We start from the raw sequence: 25,751 nt of genomic DNA on the forward strand, positions 1-25,751 counted from the left end.
ACATACAAGGAGAGACAATCCCGAAGATATGCAGGTCCCAGTCCATTAAGGGCCTTAAAGGTTAACACCAACACCTTGAACTTGACCTGGAATTCAACTGGGAGCCAGTGCAGCTAGTACAGTACAGGTCATATGTGTGTCCTAAACAGGGTTCCCATAAAAACACACGCTGCTGCATTCTGGACCAGTTGCAAATTCCAGGTCAGTTTCAAGGGTAGCCCTGCAGTAGCCCAATCTGGAGGTGACTGTTTTGTGGATCACTGTAAGTAGGTCTTGGGTAGAGAGGTAGGGAGCAAGTTGCCTGACCTTCCGAACATCTTAATGTTATTGTGCTGGATCCCAACCACCACCAGCAGAGTGAAGCTGGCAGCGGAGACTTTCCATATCTCCCCCTTCCTGCTGCAGTCTTCTGAAATTCTGTTCCTGAGGGTTAAAGGACCCTCAGGAAAATGGGGGGGGGCAGCAAAAACTACCTCTCTTCCTCCACCACTGGAAGCATCATTCTACCAGCAGAACGGTACATTTGGCCATTAAAATTAACTCAGCTTTGTATCGGAAGAAGCTGCATGTTTCTGTCACACCCAGCAGTGAACTCTGTGAACAACACCAACTCCTAAATCTTTTCAGTTTGATGTATTGCTTAAAAATTCATTTGTAGCTGCATCTTTTTAGAAATGGGGGAGTCATTTTTTAAAGATGCCTCTTTAAAAAGGCAAGCTTTCCTTTTACCTGGTTATGCTAAGAAATGAGCAAGCTGAAACACTGCTCACAAAAAAACCCACCCTCAACAATTATTCCCCCAAATCAGTACAATTAGTAATCCTGTTGCAATAAAAAAATCAGTTCTACAAGTGGACTTTGGAGCTATTTATAAATTCTATTATGCCATCAAAACTTACCTTTCTTATTTCCCATTGGTAGATTTGTACTGAGCAAAGATGCAAATGAGCTCTGCTTTGAGAGCTGAGCCTTAGCTGCTAGTGCATTATTCCACAGCGCTTTAATGAGCATGGATGCCAAATATAAAGTCTGTAAACAAAAGCAGACATGGTAGTCCAATGTATTACTTTTGTCATTCCATGTGTGACCATAAAACTCACAAACAAAACTCATTTTTTTTTACAAAACTAGGTTATCTTCAGCACTGAAATGATACAACATAAATTCTTATACCATTCCTCTTTTATGTTTCCACCACAAAAAAAAAAAGAATGAATGTAAGCAAATGCCATATGAAACTAAAGAGCACATAGGCCACATGTAGTATCAATGTGCAACTTCAATTCATTTCAGTATCACTTGTTCAAGACAACTGTCTAGTGGCTTGTGCCATGAAGAAAAACTTTACAGTCTTTGCTTTTACCTGTTCAGTATGTGCACTTGGATGAAGAGTTGAGACTAAATTAAGAAGATGTCTAAGTGGAACAGGATCCAAATTCTTGATCAGTGAAGGAAATAAATCATGTATATAGCGACTACAATGCTTCAACTTCAAAAAGAAAGAAAAAAGACAAGTAAAATACATTAAGAAAAAATGGTAAAATATTTTTAATCCATTTGGTATGTATTACTGCCTTTCACTACTGCGGCACGTTCCTCCTTTTATAATATTTTGCAAATTCAAGATAACATACATAGAGCAAAAGAAATGGAAAAACAACAAACAGAAAAAGTGTTCTCTACAGAAATGTTACATAGCTGGATGTTCCAATTTAATCTGTTTGGAAAGAATACGGAGAGCCAGAATGAATCAGTTCCAAGTGTTAGAACTCAGTGGGAAGCTCACTGACTGACCTTAGTCATGATGTCACTATTATTCTGAGTGATCTACAGAACCATTATTACAGGAATACATGATACAATATTTATAATGACCACTGCAACAGGCTTAAAAAAGTGTTATAGAATAAATAATTAAAATTGAACCAAAACCAGGAAGCAGTAGTAGGCACAGATTGCCAAATATTTTTGCCCACTGTTGAAACAGGCAAACAGAGAGGGTGCAAACATGGACTGAAGTATTTGTGATGCTTCCTCCCCAATACTTTCAAGAGCTTGCTGACCCTTTGTTGATCATCTTCCAGGCCTCTTAGAGGACAGGTGATGTTCAGGAAGATTGGAGGAGGGCAAATGCCACCCCAATCTTCAAGAAAGGGAAAAAGAACGATCCTGGGAACTACAGGCAAATCAGCCTGACCTGTGCTCTAGGGAAGATATTGAAACAGATATTAAAGGAGTCAATCTGCCAGCATGTGACAGACAACATGATGATGCGGGGAAGTCAGCATGGATTTGTCCCCAACAAGTTCTGCCAGACCAATCTCGTCTCCTATGACTGAGTGACAGGCTTACTGGATCACAGGAATGCTGTCCATGTAGTTTATCTGGATTTCAGTAAAGCTTCTGACAATGTTTCTCATGATGTTCTGATGGGTAAATTGATGGATTGTGGACTGGACTCTAGGATGGTTAGATGGATAGGTAACTGGCTAGATAACCGCACCCAAAGAGTAGTTGACAATGGCGGATTGGAGGCAGGTGTCCACTGGAGTGCCATAGGGCTCAGTTCTGAGCCCAGGGCTTTTCAATATTTTTATAAATGATCAGGATGAGGTGTGAAGGGATTATTCATTAAATTTGCAGATGACACCAAATTTGGAGAAGTAGCAAACAACCTTGAAGACAGGGATAGAATTCAACGAGATCTGAACACATTGAAAAGAATAAGATGCAATTTAACATGGACAAATGCCAGGTTTTCCACCCGAGTAGGGCTGTGCGCTCCGGGTTTTGCTTCGGGTAAAGTTACCTGAAGCAAACCGATTCGGAATGCTTCGGAATACCGAAGCAAAGCTTTCTGAAGCATTCGGAAATGCTTCAGAAAGCTTCGGGGCTTGTTTAAAGGGCCCTGCTGCTGCTTGCAAGCAGCGGCGGGGCCTTTTAAACATTAACCCCCCCCACCTCCCCCGCCACCTACCTTGCGGTGTCTCCAGGCCAGCTTCTCTGCCGCCACTGCGCTGCCACCCAAACCTGTAGGGTGGTGGGGAAGGCCGGAGCCGCCGCCTCCGGCCCTTCCTGCCCCTCAAATGGCCGTGGCATGCAAGCACCACAGCGCCCATTTGAGGGCAGGAAGGGCCAGAGAAGGTGGAGAAAGCCCTTCCTGCCCCTCAAATGGCTGCCATGGCACCGGCACGCCACAGCCATTTGAGGGGCAGGAAGGGCCGGAGGCAGCGGTTCCGGCCTTCCCCACCACCCTGCAGGCTCAGGCGGCGGCACGGTGGCAGAGGAGCCGGCTGGCTCCAGGCCACGCAGCCTTGTGCTGCTGCTGCCGCCGCCACCGCCCAGCTGATAACCCAGGTAAGTGGGTGGGGGTTGGAGGGATCTCCCCGGAGGGGTGGAGGGGTCTCCCCAGGGGGGGTGGGGGGTGGAGGGGTTGCCCCAGGGAGGGTGGGTGGTGGTGGTGGGGAGTTCCTCCTCTCGCTTCAGTATGATTCGAATCTTCATGGAGCATACCAAAGCGATTCCCGAATCCCGAATCGGGGTATTCCGAATCGGTTTCCCACCTCGGGTAAACCCGAAGTGGGAATACCGAATCTACCCACCCATGCACAGCCCTACACCTGAGTAATAAAAATGCAAGGCATGTATACTGGATGAGGGATACACTTCTGGGTAGCAGCATGCGTGAACAAGATCTTGGGATACATGTGGATAGGAAGCTAATTATGAGCACTCAGTATGATGCAGCAACAGCAGTATGATGCAGCAGGTCAGGCCCCAATGTATGCAGCTCTGGAGGCCTCACTTTAAAAAATATATGGATTGGAATGGGTGCAGATGAGAGCAACCAGGATGATCAGGGCCTGGAGACCAAGCCCTATGTAGAAAGACTGAGGGACCTGGGAATATTCAGTTTGAAGAGGAGGAGGTTGAGGGGAGACATGATTGCTCTCTTCAAGCATTTAAAAAGATGTCACTTAGAGGAAGGAAGGGAGCTGTTCCTGTTGGCAGCAGAGGATAGGACTTGAAACAATGGGTTTAAACTAGAAGAGAGGAGGTTATCAGCTGGACATCAGGAAAAACTTCTTCGCATTAAGAGTAATTTAGCAGTAGAATCAGCTGCCTAGAAATGTGGTGGATTCCTCCTCACTGGCAGTCTTCAAGGAGTAGCTGGACAAATAATTGTCTTGGATGCTTTAGGCTGTTCCTGCATTAACCAGCGGGTTGGACCAAATCTGTAAGACCACTTCCAACTTTATGATTCTACGATTCTATGAACCAGTACTCATTCAAAGCTAAGTTAATGCAGTGCCTTCACTGTGAATGGGTATTCTAATGCACTGACTTTATTTAAAAGTGATTTCCAAAAAGTACACTAAGTTTAGAAATGGGGCCAACTGCAAAAACTTTAGAATTGCTGGACTAGACTTGCACTGGCAGCAAGATAAGACCGTAAGACAGGGAGAATGTTTATGTTTAATGGCATCAGAGAAACAGCCAAATAAAACAGCAAAAGGCATGAAAAACGTGGCGGGGGGGGGGGGTGGCAGCTGGGCAAATATTTTAAGTTTACCAATATCCCCTCCAAAACAGTTTTGCAAACATTCAACATGGTTCCGTTTTTTTAAAAAAAGATTTTGTTTTCCTTTCATTTAAAATAGACCACATAAACTTAAGTCAACAGATTTCATTGTTTCTTCCTGCAGTTGCAAAATACAGTAAGGCAGCATGCATTCTGCATTTTTTCAAGCAAGAATATGAAACAAAGTTTTGCATCATTACCATGACCTGTAGCTATAACATTTTAGGGGTGTGTTGATGCATTTCAGTGTATTATAGTTTAAGATTGTTAAAATATGACAAACACCCCAAGATCTGTAGGTATATGTATATAACAGAGCTAAATATTCTCAGGTGCTTAAATATCAAAAGTATCAAAGCTATGCTGAACAGACAAATAGTAAGATAAACATAAAACTAGAGATACATATTCTTGGCCTTCTCCATAAATATGCATGTACCTGTGCTGCAGCCCAAATGCAGTCTATGTGCTGTGTACTAAGTCGGCCTTCAGCAGCAAGAAAGTTAAGAATCACTTGGCACTGTTTGATGATCTAGAAAATATTAAGATAGAAGTAACTATCAGGAACTAAAACTTGTCTCTCTTTCTTTCTTGAGAATCTTATTTTATTTTGAACTAACCTCAATATGCAAATTTGGTCCAAAAATATGTTCTACCACATTGTTGTTGATCAGCCAATCTGCAAGCTCTTTTGCAATGGACCTACATAAAAGGAGGGAAAGCATATTTAAAGATTTTAAATATATACTGTGTTTATTTCCCTAAAAGGAAGCTACCATGAGGATGTTAATTATTCAAATGATGTTAAACTGGGTTTATCATTCGTTATTGTGAATAACATGAAACGTTGAAGATCCTTGTTCTTTGTGAATGGAATAGTTGTGTATTGTTACATCGTTATTGTACAACTATGTTGTTTTGTTGTTATTATTATTAATAATTATTTTTTTAAAAAATAAATAAATAAAAGGAAGCTACCCATTACCATTCACTATCATAGTTATAACTTCTTAAAAATTACTTTCCAAATTCAAGCTATATTTTATTTGTGTTTAAAGAAATTAGAATTGCTGGTATGTGTGTATCAGCTAAACTAAATCGAAAAGTCGAGTAGCACCTTTAAGACTAACCAACTTTACTGTAGCATAAGCTTTCGAGAATCACAGTAATCTTCGTCAGACACATCTGATGAAGAGAACTGTGATTCTCGAACGCTTATGCTACAGTAAAGTTGGTTAGTCTTAAAGGTGCTACTGGACTCTTTTCGATTTTGCTACTACAGACTAACACGGCTAACTCCTCTGGAGCTAAACTAAAGACAACATTCAAAGGAGATTACATAGTGTAAATCAATACAATCAACATCTAATAAATAATGTAACAGGACAAGGAGTTGTAGAAATTTATTTATTTATGTCATGTATTGTCTGCCTTTCTCACTGAGACTCAAGTTGGATTACATCATGTGAGATTAGTACAAGCAGTATCAAAGACATTTCCATACAGTGTCAAGGACATTTCCTTGACAAATAAAATTTCCTTGATAAATAAAATTGAAACAGAACTGCCATATAAGCATAAATATTAAATGTGACATGTTAAACAATTCAGAACATAGTATTATATCAGTAATTACATGCCAATAGATAAACATAACCCAAATGTGCTAATAACAGAAGTGTCATAGACCTAACCATCCATCAGAATCAATGTGAGTTAATTCTGTAATACAGGGTCAGGCTGTATTACATGCAAATTTTACCATTCTTGTTTGTTTGTTTGATTAAATTTTTAGCATGCCCTCCCCACAAGCGGGCTTAGGGAGGGTCACAACAAACATAAAACAATAAATGTAAGTGCATTTAAAAGAATAAAAACCAATAAAAGCCACAACATCATACTAAATAAACTAGTTTCCCAAGATTGCAGCTCATTCTGTTCACCCATTCCAGAACCACACAGGGAAGGGGGCCTCAGTTGTCCAGTCACACAGTGACTCATCATGGGGTGGTGAGAATTATATACCTGCCCCCCCTTAACAGGAGATCGGTAGAGAAGCTTAGCAGATGGACGTGAGACTAGCCTCAACCATATGTCTGGTGGAACATCTCTGTCTTGCAGGCCTGCTGGAAAGATAGAAGATCCTGGCAGATCCAAATATCTACAGACACCAGACTCCCGGGAGGTCACATGAGGCTGGCTCCAGGGAATTATTAACGCTTCTTTGCGAGAGGGTTTCTTCCCAACGGCCCTAAAAGAGGCGTTGGTGAGGCCCCTCCTCAAGAAGCCTTCCCTGGATCTGGCTGTATTAGCAAACTATCGTCCAGTCTCCAACCTTCGTTTTGTGGCGAAGGTTGTGAGAGTGTGGTGGCGCAACAACTTCCCCAGCACCTGGAGGTAGATGTCTATCTGGATCCGTATCAGTCGGGCTTCAGGCCTGGGCACAGTACGAAAATGGCATTGGTCGCATTGGTTGATGATCTCTGGAGGGCTCGGGACAGGGGTTGCTCCTCTGTCCTGGTCCTATTAGACCTCTCAGCGGCTTTTGACACCATTGACCATGGTATCATGCTGCAGCAGTTGGAGGGGTTGGGAGTGGGGGGCACTGTGTTGCGATGGTTCTCCTCCTTCCTCTCTGACCGCTCGCAGTTTGTGCTGACAGGGGGGAAGAGGTCGACCCGGAGGCACCTCACTTGTGGGGTGCCGCAGGGGTCGGTCCTCTCGCCCCTTCTGTTTAACATCTATGTGAAGCCGCTGGGTGAGATCATCCGTGGTTTTGGGGTAAAGTACCATCAGTATGCTGATGATACTCAGTTGTACATCTCTACCCTGGATCACCCCAATGATGCCCTTAACGTGATGTCCCGGTGCCTGGAGGCCGTACGGATCTGGATGGGGAGAAGCAGGCTCAGGCTCAACCCTTCCAAGACTGAGTGGCTGTGGTTTCCGGCGCCCCATTATAGCCAGCTGGTTCCATCGCTGACTATCGGGGGCAACATTTTGGCCCCCACAGAGAGGGTTCACAACTTGGGTGTCCTCCTGGATGCGCGGCTGTCGTTAGAAGATCATCTGTCGGCCGTGGCCAGGGGGGCTTTTTATCAGGTTCGCCTGGTTCACCAGTTGCGTCCCTTTCTGGATCGGGACGCCTTGCGCACAGTCACCCATGCCCTCGTTTCCTCCCGTCTGGACTACTGTAACGCTCTCTATATGGGGCTCCCCTTGAGGACCTCCCAGAGGCTGCAATTAGTGCAGAATGCGGCCGCGCGGGTGATTATGGGAGCGACATGGCACACCCATGTAACACCTCTCCTGCGTGAGCTACACTGGCTTCCGGCGGTCTTCCGGGTGCGCTTCAAGGTGCTGGTTACCATCTTTAGAGCGTTCCATGGCTTAGGGCCTAGGTATTTACGAGACTACCTGCTGCTACCGATAGCCTCCCACAGGCCGGTACGCTCCCACAGAGAGGGCCTCCTCAGGGTGCCGTCGGTCAAACAATGTCGGCTGGTGACCCCCAGGGGGAGAGCCTTCTCTGCCAGGGCACCTGCCCTCTGGAATGAATTGCCCCCGGAGATACGTATGGTCCCTGACCTACACACCTTTTGCCGTGCCCTTAAGACGTTATTATTCCAACAAGCGGGGCTGGCCTAAATGTGTTTTAATTGAGTTGTCCTGTTCTGAGTTAAATTATTCAATATGTTTATATTTTATATTCTTATTGTTTTATATTTGTATGTTTTATTTTTGCTGTACACCGCCCTGAGTCCTTCGGGAGATGGGCGGTATAAAAATTCAATTAAAGTTAAAGTTAAAGTTGGGGCCAGGACCGAAAAGGCCCTGGCCCTGATCAAGGCCAGTTGAGCCTCTCTGGAGCCAGGGACCACCAGTAGATATTTATCTGCTGAGCTAAGAGGCATGAGGCGATCCTGAAGTATGCTGGTCCCAGTATGCTGGCTTTGTAGGCCAGAACCAAAACCTTGAACCTGATCCGGAACTCCATGGGGAGCCAGTGTAGCTGCTGAAAGATATGAGTTATATGTACTCTATACTGTGTACCCGTAAGGACACGTGCAGCAGCATTCTGAACCCCATGTAATTTCTGGATCAGACTGTAACTCAGATAGAGCAAGTTACAGTAGTCCAACCTGGAGATGACCATTGCATGGATCACTGTCATTAGGTCATTGGTCAAATGGTAGGGGGCAAGCTGCCTGACCTGCCGGAAATGGAAAAAAAGCAGACTGAGCAACTGCTGCGATCTGGGCCTCCATTTGTAAGGAGGTATCCAATGTCACCCCCTCATCAACTTGCCTTCATCAACTTGCCTTCTTCATTAGTTTTTCATCTATTGCCAAAAAACAAATGGAAAGCTACATAAAAGGATCTGAGCCCATAAGCTAAGGGAGCAGTCTCATTGAAGACATGGAAAACTTCCCACGCAGCAGAATTGCATTCAATTCATAGTTTTCTGCTATACTCGTATACACACTTCCAACACTTATTCTTTTTCTTCTAAGTTCTTGAACAGGGCTCAGCACAACATTTATCATTATCTACCAGTTCTCACTTTCCCAGAAGAGTCCCATTGTAACAGACTGGCATCAGTAGCTTTTCTTTAGGCTAAGACTTATTGCTTCTGCCAGAATCAACACTCTTAGAAAAAAGAAGTTTTGGGTAGATAGCCATATTGGACTGCAGTAGAACAGCATTTGAGTCCAGTGGCACCTTAGAGACCCAAAAAGATTTTCAATAAAAAAGCTTTTGGAGAGTCAAAACTCCCTTTTTCAGATACCTTCGGGTATCTGAACAAGGGAGCTTTGATTCTCAAAATCTTACACCCTGAAAACCTTCTTGATCTCTAAGGTGCCACTGGACAAAAAAAGAAAGTTATCTCCCTCTTAGTGAGTGCTGCCACTACTACACCTAATCCAGCCACTCTATGGTTGGAAGGTGGGAGGAGCTGCTGGGTCCTATCATCTACACTTGCAGGTTGTGCTGCTGCTCCCAAGTTGCCCTTGTTGCATCCCAGCTGAGAACAGCTGAAGGATGTGGTGGGACTCAACAGCTTTTGCCCTCCATCCAATCTTGGAGCAGAACAGCTTTGAAGGAAGCAGCAGCCGTTTATAAAAAGCTCCCTCTGTCCTTTCAGGTTTGGAATAGCACTGGTTCACAGCCAATGAGCACACAGAGAAAGGATGGAGAGGGCTGTCTGAAGTGAACTGTGGAAAGCTTTGCTCTTATTCTGCCAAATAGCACATGGAAGCCGGCCCTGAAAAAGATGCATGCACACAAGCAACTGCACTGGTAGCTGCTACACGTCTAGTGGCCTTCCCAAATTATCTGTGTCCAAATAAAATGCTGGTACTAACTGCTGATCGATACTAAAGCAATTTTCAGTACACAGTTGTGATAACTGTGGTTTATATTTTAGGTCCTATATGTAAACAATAACACTGGTTACTGTTTTAAAGAGAAACATTTTGTTTCATACCACATGTGGATTTTTCTTCAGGAGAAATGCCCATACTTCTTGTTATTACAAAGCCAGCTGCTTAAAAATTAAAAGCCAACTACAACAAACGTTCTTTAAAATGCACTGTTTCCTTGCAATTTAAACAGAAATATTCAACCTTCTGGTCCTTGCTGTGTATGTTTGCATCATGGTAGTGCAAAAAATCTTTGTCCCCTCCCACTGCAGGGAAACAGAACTGAAGCAGCAGCATCTGATTTTGATATATAACCAATTTTAGAAAACTGAGGGAATAATTAATGTTATAAGCACTAAACATTGTCTAAGAGGGATTAATTACCTAACCAAGTCAGGTAGCTTCAAGTCTCAGCATTTCTGCAAAATGACTAGTTCTTTGATCACTCTCCAGGTACATTTGTAAGGATCCTGGCCACATCAATGTATAGCTTATGGATGCAGCAGGTAACTATAACTTATTTCACCTCATAAGCTGCAGTTTTACAACAGCCTCTACCCCAAAGTCATTATGTTGAGATTCAGTCAAGTATGGCAGATTACTTGGAGGTTTTCCCTATAACCCTGTGAACTGAACATACCTGAAATCCACCCTCTTGTTTTAGAAACACAATTCTGTAAACACTAAGTACATTTTACTGGACATCACAGGAAACACCATGCATTCTGAGCCAAGAATAGCACCACGATTTAAACTTCAAAGTTATTCCTATTTGGGGCTCTCCTCTACTGCTTTTGACACTTTACAAAACACCAGTTCTGAACAGGAGCTTGGAGTTGATAATGGACTGGATGATGATGAACAAACAGATAATAATGTACAGACAAAAAAGAGGTGTCACTGGCAAGTGATCAATTACACCAGAATGCTGAGAGTTTTCCTGTTCTAGATGAGGTTGCGTTCTCTCTTAAGGATCAAGTGCACAGTCTGGAGGAATTCATACAGCCAACCTTATGACTGAATGCATGGACAGAATCCACTAAATGGAATCTATCTCAGCAACTTCAGTTGGCATGCCAGCTACAGCCATTCTGGGACAGAAATGTTGTTGATACTGCTGTCCACACACTATTATCAAGGCCTTTTAATATGGTTTGGGACCTTTAGCTGGTATAGAATACATCAATGCTGACTATAGGAAACGTCCCCTCAATTTTGAGAGAACTGCACTGGCTTAAAGTCTGTTTCCAATTGCAATTCAAAGGGCTGACATTGCCCTCAACTTTCTCTGCTTGTCATATTTCAAGGACAACTTAGTTCCATATGAACCAATTTATAAATTAAGAATTTTGTTAGACTCCTTCCTCTGAGTGAAAGGTGCCTCTGCCTTCTGAAGTTTGGCAAGTGGTTACTGAAAAGAGGGCCTTCTCTAGCATGACACCCTAATTTTAGAAATAACTCCCTGCTCAGAGTTGCCTACAATAGCATTTTTAGACATAAGATTAATCTACCTGTGGTTTTAATCATATATAGGGGCTACTGCTTTCTGAAATATACGGTTTTATGGCTGGTTTTATCCGTTATCATTTCTGGTTCTATATTAGACCTTTTACTTGCTCTGATTGAGAAGCACTTTGAGCGCTTTACTTTTTTAAAAACGCTCTTAAATAAATACAATAACATACACTGTAATAATATGAAGTTACTGTTGTTCATAACTAAATAGCCTCATCTTAGCTTTCAACAAACACTTGTACTTATTTCACAAAAGCCATAAAATCATAATAAAGAGGTGAGGCAGGATCTCTTTTGCATGCAGAAAGTCCTATGTCCAATTCCTGGCATCTCCACTTGATCTTTTAAAGGTAGTATATATTATGTGAAAGACCTCTAGTTGAGGCCCTGGAAAGCTGCTGCCAATCAGAGAAGACGACATTGACTCTTGAGTCTTGACAGATCACTGCTCTGATAAGGCAGCTCCGTGTGTTCATAGTAATAAAAACAATCCTGCAGTGCTTTGAAGTCTAACATTTATTGCAGCAGTGGCTTTGAACAAAAGCCCGCTTCCATCAGATGCATTAAGCATTACTTTCAGTCAGCAGAGAGGGAGAAAGATCATTTATCAGCATTAGTACTGATCCTCACACATTCTTCTAGAACAGTTTACTCTTTTGCCCACATTTTGTCAATGTACCTTCTTCAATGTTTTGTCCTTTTGGTCTCATTTAGTAGTAACTTCTCCTTTCTACCCTACTCTTCTTCCGTATTCTCTCACTCACACCCAACCTTGTTAATAATGAATAAGCATTTCATATATCTAATAAAAGTGTGGTTTTGTTTTTTAAAACTTATGACACAATAGATTTGTTAGCATTTAATGTGTCACATGACTGTTCATTGCTTTGGTTGCAACAGACTCATTTTAACTACTTCTCTGAAAATTATGATGCAAGGTTGACATCTAGAATAGCAAACATTTTCCAGAATATTGATTTAATTGATGGGCAGTGCCCAACACTAAAACTAAATAATGTTAATTCAATAATGTAAACCACTCTGCCATGGAAGCTTGCCAGGTGATGTTGAGTCAATCATGCATGCGCAGCCTAACTTACCTCACAGGGTTGTTGCGAGGATAAAATGGAGAAGAGAATTATGTAACCTGCCTTGGATCCTTATCGGGGAGAAAAGTGGGATATAAACAAAGTAAATAAAAATAGAGTCTGCTTTCAATGGGAAAGTGGGATAGTGCCTGTCCTATCCCCCATCTCACTTCAACCTATGAACTAGATGTTAACATTAGGATGAGAGACTTGTCTGAAAAAGCCACAACCTAATGTTACATCCAACATGTGGTCACATAACACTGAAATATCCAAAGCTGCAACCCTACTTACGTTTCTGTATCTGAAACCAATGATTCATTATTACACACATCATTGAAGGTGTGAAGTTGATTCTATAGATAGAAAAAGAAGAAATTAAAATTGTTTTATGAATTCCATGAGTTTAACTTAAAATATCTTTAAAACTGGCATAATCAAATGAGCTATTCATTGTCCATAACAGAGATAAGTAACCGGGTGTAAAAACATTTGTTAGCTCATAAAAAACAGCAAGTAAGTCAAGCCCAGTATCCTTGAGTGACAAGTAGTCATTATCTCTAGCCAATTTATATTTCCTTTTTATGCCAGGACAGGTGGAGACCTGTAAAATCCTGGGTCTCCCAACTGAGACCTTCAGTGTGAAAAGCCACATTGAGTCTGCACCTGGGAGAAGCTCCAGAAGCAGTGTCTGCCAGGACCATCACAATTTTTATGCACAAATGAAACAGGATCAATTCATCCATTCTTCTCCTACTCACAACCAGCTTTTTGGCCACTGAGTATGGGGTTAGTTCTCTTCCCTTTTAAAAAATGGTTCATTTTTACTCAAATAGATGAATAGAATGATTCCATTCTCTTCTCCCCGTTCTCACATCATTATTTTAAGCAACTTTAGATGATCTTGTTAAATGATCTGACAAACTTACAAAAACCTTAAATTGAAACTTCTTTTCAGCAATCAAACTGGTGTGTTTCTGTGTATGGGGAAAGGAGGAGGTACTGCTTGAGACTGTACTGCTAATCCATTTCCCTAACCAGACACCCTGCTCATCAGTCACTAATGCTGACTGTTTATTCCTGGTGCTGGGCTCATGAGACAGATTAGTATTCCACTGATATACTACCCACACCATACTGCTTAACCATTTCCCTTCCTAAGCTGGTTTCAGCACTGACATTGGAAGTGCCAAGACTAGTAAGTACTGGGGAATTTCAACATCTATGCAGAGGATGTGCTGACTGGAGCAATTCAGAACTTCACAGCTGCCTTGATTACTATGGGTCTGAATCAACATTCAAATTGTAATTATTGGACGTGTGACAAACCAGAGAACAAAGTGAAAGTTGCAGAGCTTAATATCTTGATTCTCATATTAATTAATCTGAAATGGCCCTGTGGGCCTTGCAATGTACACATGAGAAGAATTTAGAAACAGAGCTAGCTGCCCACAGGCAGATTTTGTACTAAACTCCAACTGATTTTGTCTGATTTCTACTCATATAGTATGTACACTACAAACAGAGGGAGGAAATGAAGGGAAAACTGAGTTATTCCCTTCCTAGTAATGGGAATTCAAACGTCCAAATAATTTGCTGAGACCACAGCAAACAGACCAGGAAGAAGCAGACCTTTTAAATTTTATTTTTGTGAAACAAATGAGCACTAGCTTAGAAGCACAGCTGTAAGTGAATAAGGACAAACACTTCTAGCTAAGCAAAAATATTTGCAAAATATTTTTTATACCAAGGCAAAAAAAAAATAAAAAACACATTATGCTTTTGGTGGCCAATTCTTTTGGCAAATGCACCTCAAGTCAAACTCTCAGTTCAAAACAGTGCCACTAGTGTGTTCCACACTACATATGTTTTGGTGCTATTTCATTTCAGCAGCCACAGGACCATGCAGATGTGAAGAAGATCTGATTATACCACAGCAGGGCTTAAAAACCTTACAGCTTCTCTCCAGACATACCACAACCCACTCTTGCCTGTGATGTCTGTGGTACCCATGTCACCTGCTGCCCACCCAGGAGTTATATCAAACAACTTAAAATAACTTTTGTCTTCCCCAGCATAGTTATTCTGAAATAAAAAGGCAAAATGTCCTCATGTAAACAGTTACCAAAATTAAACCATGTCCACATTCTTTGCATTTCATCTTCTTTCTCAAATTATAAATGTGAAGCACATTCCTGCAGGAACATCTCCTATGAAAGTCCCACTGATATTAATTTGAGTTGCTCAAGAATATGATACATCGGGTGGACTCTGTTGTCAATATTATTGTCATGGCCAATGTCGTTCTATGACTATAGCTCTTCATTGATTTAAGAATTTCACATACATAATTTTTAAAAATTAAACCAAACTTCAGTGGCACCTAAAAGAAAATGTATTCCAGCATAAGCTTTCGTGACTCAAAACTCACTTCTAATGTATCAAATGTACATCCATACCAGTTGTTTATACTTAAAAGTTACACACTGCACCCTCCTTGGTTAGATCTGATTTTTTATTAATCTTACTCTGTCCATCTTCACCAATTAAGAGTAGGGGTTTGCACAAAAAAAAAATCTGGGAAATCTGGATCTGGGTTTCAGGGATCCCCCAAAAATCCAGGACTCCTGAAATCCCGGAAAGATTATCTGATCCAATTAAGACAGATCATAGAACAGTTATTATTACCTATGGGGAAAACTAACTGGGGGCTCTCTGGGGGTGGCATTTTTCAAGCCAACTCTACCAAATTTTCTGAGAAACTACTCCTGGCTGTCTTCTAGAGACCAACCAAGTTTTAGGAAGATTGGACCTCTGAGTCCAATTTTATGTGCCCCTGAACAAGGTGTCCCCAACCACTCTCCATTGTTTCCTATGGGGGAAACATTTCCAAGCAGGCTCTCAGGCAGAAACACAGAAAGACAAGACTGCCAGTGGCCAAAGGCACACTCCCAAATGCCAGAGGAAACCCAACAGAACCAAACTGAAGCAAAGGAATGGATGGGGTCCCCTCGGAACCAAAGTGAATCGGGGGGGACCAATATTAAAACAGGGAATTGTGTCAAAACAGAGAATTCCACCTAAGTCAAACTCTCTTTTGGTTGCTTGTAACTAAGTATAAATAACTGGTATAGATGAATACTTGATCTGTCTGAAGAAGTGAGCTCCAATTCACAAAAGCTTATACTAAAATAAATTTTCTTTTCTTTCTTTAAAAGACCACTGGACTTCTGTTTTGTATTGTTGAAACAGATTAACACGGCTATACCTCTGGAATTAAAAAAAAAAATCTTACTGTTATTTGACTGAGTCCAGCCAACCGCATGGTCAAAGTTGGTGACATAAAGTATTTAAATGCTAGATCAAGACTTTCTTTATCAAAGCACAAGGCAGTATCCAGTGGCTCTTTAACTGTGCTCCACATTAAATCTGCCATGTTACGGGCTGCACTCTGCCTCAATTCTTGATCCGACAGTTTACATAAATACCTAAATGGTGGGGGGGGGGGGGAGAAAAAAAAGAATTTATATACAGCATCAAAAACATCCTTTAACTCTAGAAGATTATCAGAATTATTGCTAATATTCCATATATTTCCAGAAGACTTAAAAGCAGAACTGTAGTCAAAGGGACCCCTCCTCTATTCTGGTAAAACCAATTACATGTGGGAAGGAGCAGAAAATTTAGTATAAATTAATAGGCATAAGGATGTCCAATGTATACACCAGAAAAGGATGTGAAAATCAAACCCTTAATCTGGTGTGTGTGGAGGGGTGTAGAAATGTAAAAGCTTGGGAAAAGAAAATTGCAATTTTTTTACTCCAAAGGAAATTTTGAAGAGCACTTGAAAAAGCTCTTATGAAATATTTTCTGGTATGCAGCAGTTTGCATATCTATTAACTCACAATCAGTATATTTGCAATTTTGTCTGGTAAAAGTAAAGGCACTTATACTTTTAAATTACATAAATATACCGCTCAGTACAATTTTATATGCTGACAGACTGGTGAATGATTTATTTACATACTAAAGCAATAAAATACATTTGTTTTGATAATCAAATAAGTACTGAAATATATTCAATTTCCTCCCAAATTTCTTTTTTTTTCCCTCCTGGGGAAAACCTCCTGGGATTTTTCAATGGCTTCAATATTTCTGAAAAATTTACATCCTAAGGTGATGGAAGGAATGCAAGAGCTCAGTACCTAAAAACATACATGGAGAATGCAGAAGGGGGAAGCAGGGGTATTTAAACAGATCCAATATTGAACCTGTTCTGAATACAGCTTTCCCATTTACACATATTTTGCCCTTTCTTCAAAGTACTCAGGCTGGCACGTGGGGAATTCGTTATTCTCGTATCAATCACTGAGAAACAGTGACTGACCCAAAATCATACGAGGATGTGTCACTGATGGGTGAGAATCTGACCCCAGATTTCTCCAGCTAAAATCTAGCATACCAATTACCACAGAAATACCACATCTACTCAAAACCCAGAGTTTCATATTCTCCTCTACTCTTTCCTATTTCAAGGCTCTGGCAGAGTATTCTAAGTCCATAAAAAGGACAGAGATGAAATGAATTCTACAACTCCCAGGCACCACAACAAATTGTAGGAGCTTGGCTTTGCTAGCCAGTGAAGAGACTGCAGTTTCTCTACAACTGGACTTTGCAGCAGGTTATATTTCCTCTGAACCTTTTTGGCTGTTTAGAGCCAGAAAATTACTTTCCAGGATTAACTACATCGGAAAATAAACAGCCATTGTATCAGAAACTCTATAAACATTTCTCCCCAGCACACCTTTTAAGTATTTGCTCATATATAGTGGTCTCAACTGCTAGAAAATATGAACACACACAATTATTGCAAGGTTCAGCACCTGTCAATGTTTGCATAAGTACTGCAACAAAGAAGAAAAACATTATGTTTTTGACACTACATTTAACACATCTGCAAAAAACTTTCTCTTGCAACACCACACGCAGAGTGGAAAATAAAATGGCGTGAAAATTTCCTGATTGTGTCTGTTTGCATGCACAGACACACATATACACAGTTAAGAAAATATCTTGTCATTATACAAATTAATGTAGCAATATAGCTTGGTTACTAGCCTTTGATTACGGCCATGTTAGATACACCATTTCAGTCAACTGAAATTATCAACACACTTTTGACAAAGAAAACTAAAAAAGGAGAAATATTTGAGTAACATACCTGATAACATAGGTCCTAAATGGTATAATGTGTTGCATAACAGCAGGGATGTGCAGCCATATTCTGATCTATATAGCAAATACAGAAATTAAAACAGCATAAAATGAATATACCCACAACAGGTATGTTTCACAGTTCATCTGTGTGTATTTATGTATTGTCGAAGGCTTTCACGGCCGGAGAACGATGGTTGTTGTGGGTTTTCCGGGCTGTATTGCCGTGGTCTTGGCATTGTAGTTCCTGACGTTTCACCAGCAGCTGTGGCTGGCATCTTCAGAGGTGTAGCACCAAAAGACAGAGATCTCTCAGTGTCACCTCTCAGTGTCAGGTGACACTGAGAGATCTCTGTCTTTTGGTGCTACACCTCTGAAGATGCCAGCCACAGCTGCTGGCGAAACGTCAGGAACTACAATGCCAAGACCACGGCAATACAGCCCGGAAAACCCACAACAACCATTGTGTGTATTTAGTTTATTTAAATTATGTTTTTTTTAAGGTATTGAGTCCTTAGTGAGATAAAGCAGCAAATAAAAGCCTAAACAAATGAAATTATACTACATACAAGGAAGCATAATCTGTACATCTTCATGTGAAAGAGGACAATAAAATAACATGCACATCAAGGTTCCCTACCTAAGTTCTATCATACTATATGACACTTAATGAGAAAATTAAAAAGTGGAACATCCTTTACAGAGCACAAATGCTTATAAAAGAATTGGAGAGAGAAAGAGAGCTTGCTCCTTTGCCTGAGGCAAGATGAAACAGGCCTCTTCTCCTTGGGAGTATGGTCTCAATCGACGTTATTTGTATAACTATCTATGCGCAAGAGGGGTTTGCAAATCATGTTTGTTCTACTTTATCTTAACTCATTCATAGAGTCAGAAGATACTGCAAAATAAGTTAATTCATTAAAAAGTACTTACATCTACCCTAAGAACCTTTTCATATCCATGCTCTATGGTGGTAAAACACTGTGGGGAGGGGACTTGAATTTTTCACAATCAGAACAATCAAGCTATAAAAAGGTATTTTGTCAGCTGGGAATATCAATCAATACCAATAACTCTGTAACATATTTTAATTACTATTATGACCATTCTTCAGATGAAAGAAGAAGTTATTCCAGAGTACTGTGTATTGCATTAATTCAAAGCAATCTAAATAAACAACAGAAGAATCTAGAGATGCTGGTACTATAATGAAAAGTGATTTTGTGATTGTCCATTTTTAAACAAAAACAGAACGTGCGGGGGCAAGGACAGCTGAATTCTGCCCCCTTCCTATTCTGTCCTTTCTAAAAATACATATATTGCTTACTGTTTGAGTAAGAAATAATAATTAAAATTTTAAATTTACTCTGAAATTATTTCTAATTTTATCCAGTGGTTTTCCATTGGAAGCATTTGTATTCCATTGTTTGTGCTGCATCAAAACTTGTCTTAAATTACTGAACTTGGTAGAAAAGAAATTATTGGGGAGCTGTTAATTGCTAATTACTTCGGAGACCAGAGATTTTACGACTTTGGCTCTATTTTTAAGGAGCAACAACATTAAATTTAACTTGAAACTATTTGCCCTAGTTTTGAAACAGCTACTGTCACCAGCCTCATAGATCCAGAGGAGTTAGCCGTGTTAGTTTGTAGTAGCAAAATAGAAAAGAGTCCAGTAGCACCTTTAAGACTAACCAACTTAACTGTAGCATAAGCTTTCGAGAACCACAGTTCTCTTTGTCAGATGCATGTCACCAGCCTGCAATTTTATTAGCATATTTTGCAAGAAAACTTCCATTCAGGTATCCTTTTAAAAGCTTCCAATTGTGTACAAAGTATCTTGAAAAAAATGGGATCCTGTATCAAACAAACTGCACCCAAGATACACACACTGAATGCAAGAATATTTTTGAGAAGTGATGGAAACTACAGCAAAGGTGATGCAGTAAACAGCCAAACTATGCATCTCCACATCTGGATTTTAGTTCATACTTGCGATGAAGGAGGCACACAAGTCACTCTATTCCTCATTTTAAAACAGCAATTTCAGAGCTTCAAATACATTAGAAATGAGAACTACAGATTTGTCCAAGTCCTCCCCTTGAGTCAGAAACAAGTTCCTAAACCTTTGCAAATTTGCACGTATAGACCCTATTACACTGTTTACTAAAATTTCCTTGAAATCGACTGTAATAACTCACACTGTGTAATCTGCCTTGAGTTTCAATGAGAAAGGCAGACTATAAATAATATAAATAAAAAATAAAAAGTAAGTTAGCAGTGCACAGTGAGCCCCTTGCCATAAACCATGACTTCAGGCTACATATACTGCATTCATGGCAGGAAGTTACAAAAACCTGAAAGCATACTCACATTAGAGACCACAGTGATAAACGCATGTGCTATGAGAAAAGGTAATGTTTCAGGGGTTCCATATTCAAAACAGTCCTTCATGAGGGAAAGGCCATTTTTTCCACAAAACAAGCAAACATAGCGAAGCAAGTGCAATGGTACTTCTACATCCTAGGGAATGAATAATTTGAAAAACATTTAAAAACACCTATACACATATTTTCTCATCCAAACAGCTGCATCTTAATAATTCTTTCAATAGATTATACTGAAATATCAGGTGACTGCAGGTTCTTTCTATGAACATTTGCCAGCCATTTCAGTGACATTAGTGACTTCCTTCTGAATTTTAGGCTGAAAATGTAAGTATTAATTTTAACCTATCCAACAACCCTCAAAAGTTTGGGCTCAGTGCACAACGGTACACAGGTGTCAACTGATGGGATCAGGTTCGCATCCAATGTTTACCTGACTTTCAACTCTCCATGAACTCTTGGGCCATCAGTCTGTACTGCAATGTAGAGGTGTGCACAGAAAAAAGATTCGGTATTTCTGCTTTGTAATACCGAAGAGAGAAAAAAATCAGAATAACCCAAATCCAAAATCAGTATCAATTTCCATTATTCTCTATAGGGAAAACGAGGGGCTCTTCAGGGGAACGGGGCTGGCATTTTACAAAACAAATCTACAAAATTTTCAGGGAACATACCCCTGACTGTCCTCTCAAGATTCCTCAAGTTTCATGAAGATTGTACTTTGGGGGGCCATTTTATAGCCCCCCCAAAGGTGGTGCCCTTATCCACCTCCAATCTCCATTATTCCCTATAGGGAAAACTAGGGTAGATAACAGATGGAACTATCTAGGGGAGCTAAATAGGGGGAAGGGTGGTATTTTGCAAGTAATATCCAGCAGAATCCATTTTCCCCACAACAGAAACTAATGGAGAGCAGCTGGTCAGCCTACATGGGGGGGGGGGGGGTTGGGGTGCACTAGGTTTGGGGGGGGGCTTCACATTTTGCAAAAGAAATCTACAAAATTTCAGTGGACATACCCCTGAGTGTCTTCTAAAGACCCCCCAAGATTAATGAAGATTGGACTTCACCTCATTTTTTCTATTGTGGGAAAAAACTGACTCCAACTGCAGAAACACATAGATCATGGCTGCCATGGCCAAAAGCACTCTCAGTTACAATCTCCACACCAGACAGCCCAACAGAACCAAAATGAAGGCCCCCTCCCCAAAAACCCAGCCCCCCCTGAGCTGGCTGACCAGCCACTCTCCATTAGTTTCTATTGTGGGGATAAATGAATCCCACTGCAGAAACACATGCATCATGCCCCCCCAAGGGTCCAATCTCCCTGAAACGTAGGAGGTCTTCAGAAGACAGTTAGGACTAAGTCCGCTCCAACTTGGGTGGATTTTGCTTGCAAAATGCCACCCCAGACCCCTACATTGCTCCTCTAGATAGCTCCCGTAGATAGTGCTCCTAGTTTTCTCCATAGGGAATACTGGAGATGGGGGGTAGCTGGGGGCACCTTCTTTGAGGGAGGCATGAAATGGCTCCCCAAGGTCCAAAATCCACCAAATTTGCGGGAGACCTACTCCTAACTATCCTCTAAAGCACCCCTCCCCCAAGTTTCAGGGAGACTGGCCACATGGGAAGCCATGATCCACATGTTTCTGCAGTAGTAATGAGATTTTCCCCACAATAGAAACATATGGTATGGCTGGGGGAACCTTCTTTGGGGGGCCTATCAAATGGCCCCCAAGAGTCAATCTTCATGAAACATAGGTGGGGGATTAAAGGATAGTCAGGGTTATGTCCACTGAAAATTTTGTAGATTTATTTTGCAAAATGCCATCCCCATCCCCCTGGATACCCCCTACTGTTTTCCCTATAGAGAATAATGGAGATTGGAGATGGCTATGGGTTCCTTCTTTGGGGGAGCCCCCCTAAAGTCCAATTTGAGGAGTCATTAGAGGACAGTTAGGAGTACGTAACCAACAAATTTGAAAATTTGGTCCAAAAAGGACCCCCCTCCAGGCCCCCAGAAAGCCCCAAACTGCATTTCTCACTGGAAACAGGCAGGAAGCAGTGATTCTTGCTGCCACAGCTCCCAATATTAACTGAAGCTTTCTGAAGCGCTTTGGTAAACTTAGGCTTGGTATTACTGAATCACTTTGGTAATACTGAATGTGCTTTGGTAATACCAAATCTTATCAAAGCAGGTAAAATTCAGTATTAAAACCTAAATCCTGAATCACATATCCCTACTGCAATGTAAGGCCAGTATAAGCAATACAAATTGTATGACAAAAGATATTTGTTTTCATGATGTTACCCTACCTTTTGAACCACATAGTGCAATCCTACACAAGACTGTGATCCTTCTTGCTGAATGTAGCCACCAGCCATGCATGGAAGCCCACAGTCATAAACAGGTATGTATAAAGCCAACAAACAGCAGAAGACTAGGATCATGCATGCCCACATGATCTGACATCTAAATGTTGGACACCATCTTATGCACACAAAGCCCAATGTATTCAATTGGTGTACAGATTTAAGGTGGGCTCAGGGGATGAATTTTGTGAGTATAATTCTAATTCCCTACTGTGCACAGATGCTACACAGGTTTGCACAAGATTCACAGTAGGCTGACTTTTCTTTTTAAGAAGTACAAAAATAAGATTGTCAAGAACTTGTCATGCTAGTGAAAAAAATTAATTTGGTAATCACAAAGTTTACCAAACTGTGACACCAGCATGGAACTTTTCAGGACCATATGATGTCGGCTTGGGCAGCAAAATGGGAGACAATATTATTGCCATCACTCCCTGGTTCAATCAATTCCACAGCACTGAAACAGGAAGCATAGGAAGCCATTCTCAACAATGCTCTAAAAGATTACCTCCTCCTCCCTTGCTAACTTGCTGGGGTGAGCAAAACAAATTGTGGGACAACCATCAAATATGTCCATTTGTATGGCTAATATAATTTACAAAAGCAAGTAAGACTTGTCTTCAGAGAACACTGTAATGTTCCCTTTCTCTGGACACTTAAAAGTCCATGAATGTTTCACGACTGTTGTAAAATATTTCAAATTGTACTGGCTTTGGTGGCTAGGTGAAGCTAGCATGGAGATCTCAAGTACAGGTCAAGGAAAGGCCGAATAGAAGTTTTAATGAGTTATTTTATATTTATGATTTAGCATATTATAAACCACTCCAAACTACTTGAATAAAGAACCATACGTATTTTATAAGTTGCACACATCAGTTTATAATCCAAGAAGACTTACATTCATATCACAGAATGCCCCTAATATATTGCTTTCTTGTGCAGAAATATCCTGTTAAGAAAAAAAGAATTTTACTGTATGAATGTAACTGAGAAGAAAACCAAAATATACATACCAGAAAAAAATAATTACCATGGAAAACACTCTATAAGGCAACTAAATTTGGCATGTGTGTACATATAAAATACATTAACAATAAAACCATGATAGTACTGCTATTTTCTACCACTTTTTCCTATATTAAATCATATTTGCTTGGACATCAAGAAAACAATGTCATATTTTGATTGATACAACACATGAACAAACCAATTCAATAAGCATGGCTCATAAGATCCAGCACAATGGCTCTAGTTTTCGTCATGAAGACAGATTAATCCCTTAATGCACTGCACTAGGACCCAACCACATCCCAGGCTTGACACAACTGAGTTACACAAAAGCAAGTGAGCTGCTCTGTCAGGCGTGAGATCATGTACCAGCCTTGTTATGTGGCACCCAGTGGGTCTCACCAGAATGAACAAACACTGACCCAGTAACAAGGTCTGGGAGGAAGAGGGAAGGAGGGGGGTTGACTTGGCTGGAAAAAGATGTGTAGCATGCTGATTTCTGTCTGCCTTTCAGAAACAAGACTATGCTAAAATTGAAGCAGCATAGGCTGCTGCCAGTATTACTGTGGCTTGAGCCAATGAGATCTGGCTGTCAAGCATTCAACCAGACTAGCTACTGAAAACAACAAGAAATCATGAATTAGAAAGTATACTGAACCAACTAATAATTTGGGTTTCATTACAGCTGCCCATATCACTGACAAATAGCCTTTTGCAGCCCTAACTTATAATTTGTTAATATTACTGTTACTTATATTAATGAAACAATTGACTTGAGCCGTGTTTTTCACAAGAATCTATTCGGTTGGATCCCTATTAGCATTTGCCAAGAAGTACTTGCATGAGAGAAATGTAGAAGCTGATATAATGCATGAATGTATTAATAGTTTATCGTTGGTAACTGAGACGCAGTACATGTGTAACCCACAATGGAAGCACATATGCCATAGTAACTGACACACAATTTGGCCTAGTTTCATGATGCTGAAAATTTCACAAGAATAGAGGGGGGCAATTTTTCTTGTATAAAATTCTTATGTAGCAAAAAGTATATGGATAAAACTCCAAGAAACAGACTTACTGAGTATGGCTCCTGATGGCTTAAGAGAGGAGGCCTACAAGGAGGGCTGATGATGATTTACCCAAATTCAGTCTCACCAAGCCACATGATACAATGGACAGATAAGTCAAATTTGGATTGGAAGATCTGGGCTCAGGTTCTCATTCAAAGTTCACTGTGTAGTCTTGGGCCAATCACCATCTCTCTGCCTAATACAGCATGTAGAAGTTGCTCCAGCCAAATACACTGGTCTCAATAAATGCCTATACTTAATTGTGGGAAAGAGAAAGTGGTTCTCTTCAACCTTTCATCATAATTGCCTACCCAACAGCTGCAATGCAATTTTCAACTCTTCCACAGCATGGCTGGGGCTAGGTGGAATGATCACAAGGAAAACAAGAAATTTACTTCAAGCCACCCAAGTGCTGGCAAATGTGTGAATCTCAGCAAAGAAGCACCTGGGCTGGAGAGGGCAATTGCAAAGTAAAAGGATCAACACATACCCTTATACGCTTGGAGAGTTTTTCCCAGCCATGCTGTTAGGCCCATAAATTCAATCATTACTTGTAATTAAAAAGGCAGCAATTAATTATAATCTGTTACAGATTAATTTATAGATCCCATTTTGGGATGTAAAGGACAATACAGCTGCCGGATTCGGTTTCGTTTTCTCCGCCATGTCGGACGCTCCTCTTCGCTGGCTCGAGAGGAAGCGGCCGAGCACCCTGTCCGGGCGGCTGATCTGCGAAGATTAGCCCCCAAAACTCCCAGTGAGGGAGGCTGGGTCCGGGACGCTGCGGGAAGAGCCCCCCGGAATCGATGCGGGGGGTTAATTGCCCGTTTGTCCCTACGGAGGCCGGCGGACGTGCGCGGCGCCTCGAGTGCTGCCGGGCCATGAGAAACGGCAAAGAGCAGAACTAGGCGAGAGCCTACAAGTAAGCGAATTCCTTCTGTTATTACAAGCGTACGTGAAGGAGAGGTGAGATCTGAAGCTAAGAAGGCTCACTCTTCCCCTTTGCTGAGTCTCAAAATTTGGTTGGCGCCCCCCCCCAAAATGGCAACAAAAAAACAAAGTCCTGCCCTTGGCAAGTCAGTTTCGGCTG

The 25,751-nt window shown here is 41.1% G+C and overlaps 1 protein-coding gene across 2 annotated transcripts in view; it reads right to left on the minus strand.

Annotated features, from left to right (window-relative positions):
• USP34 (ubiquitin specific peptidase 34) overlaps window positions 1-25,751 on the minus strand; it is a 133,325-nt gene that overhangs the window by 85,753 nt on the left and 21,821 nt on the right. For both annotated transcript variants that reach the window (XM_054987582.1, XM_054987579.1), the window contains exons 4-12: window positions 23,479-23,529; window positions 20,196-20,345; window positions 17,830-17,897; window positions 15,904-16,096; window positions 12,903-12,964; window positions 5,203-5,284; window positions 5,022-5,114; window positions 1,364-1,489; window positions 900-1,029 (exon numbers count right to left, since the gene is read on the minus strand). In XM_054987582.1, coding sequence (XP_054843557.1) covers window positions 900-1,029; window positions 1,364-1,489; window positions 5,022-5,114; window positions 5,203-5,284; window positions 12,903-12,964; window positions 15,904-16,096; window positions 17,830-17,897; window positions 20,196-20,345; window positions 23,479-23,529 — 955 coding nt within the window. The remainder of the gene's footprint in view (window positions 1-899; window positions 1,030-1,363; window positions 1,490-5,021; window positions 5,115-5,202; window positions 5,285-12,902; window positions 12,965-15,903; window positions 16,097-17,829; window positions 17,898-20,195; window positions 20,346-23,478; window positions 23,530-25,751) is intronic.

Source organism: Eublepharis macularius, chromosome 1, assembly GCF_028583425.1.
Source record: "Eublepharis macularius isolate TG4126 chromosome 1, MPM_Emac_v1.0, whole genome shotgun sequence".
In the NCBI taxonomy this organism is placed as follows: domain Eukaryota; kingdom Metazoa; phylum Chordata; class Lepidosauria; order Squamata; family Eublepharidae; genus Eublepharis; species Eublepharis macularius.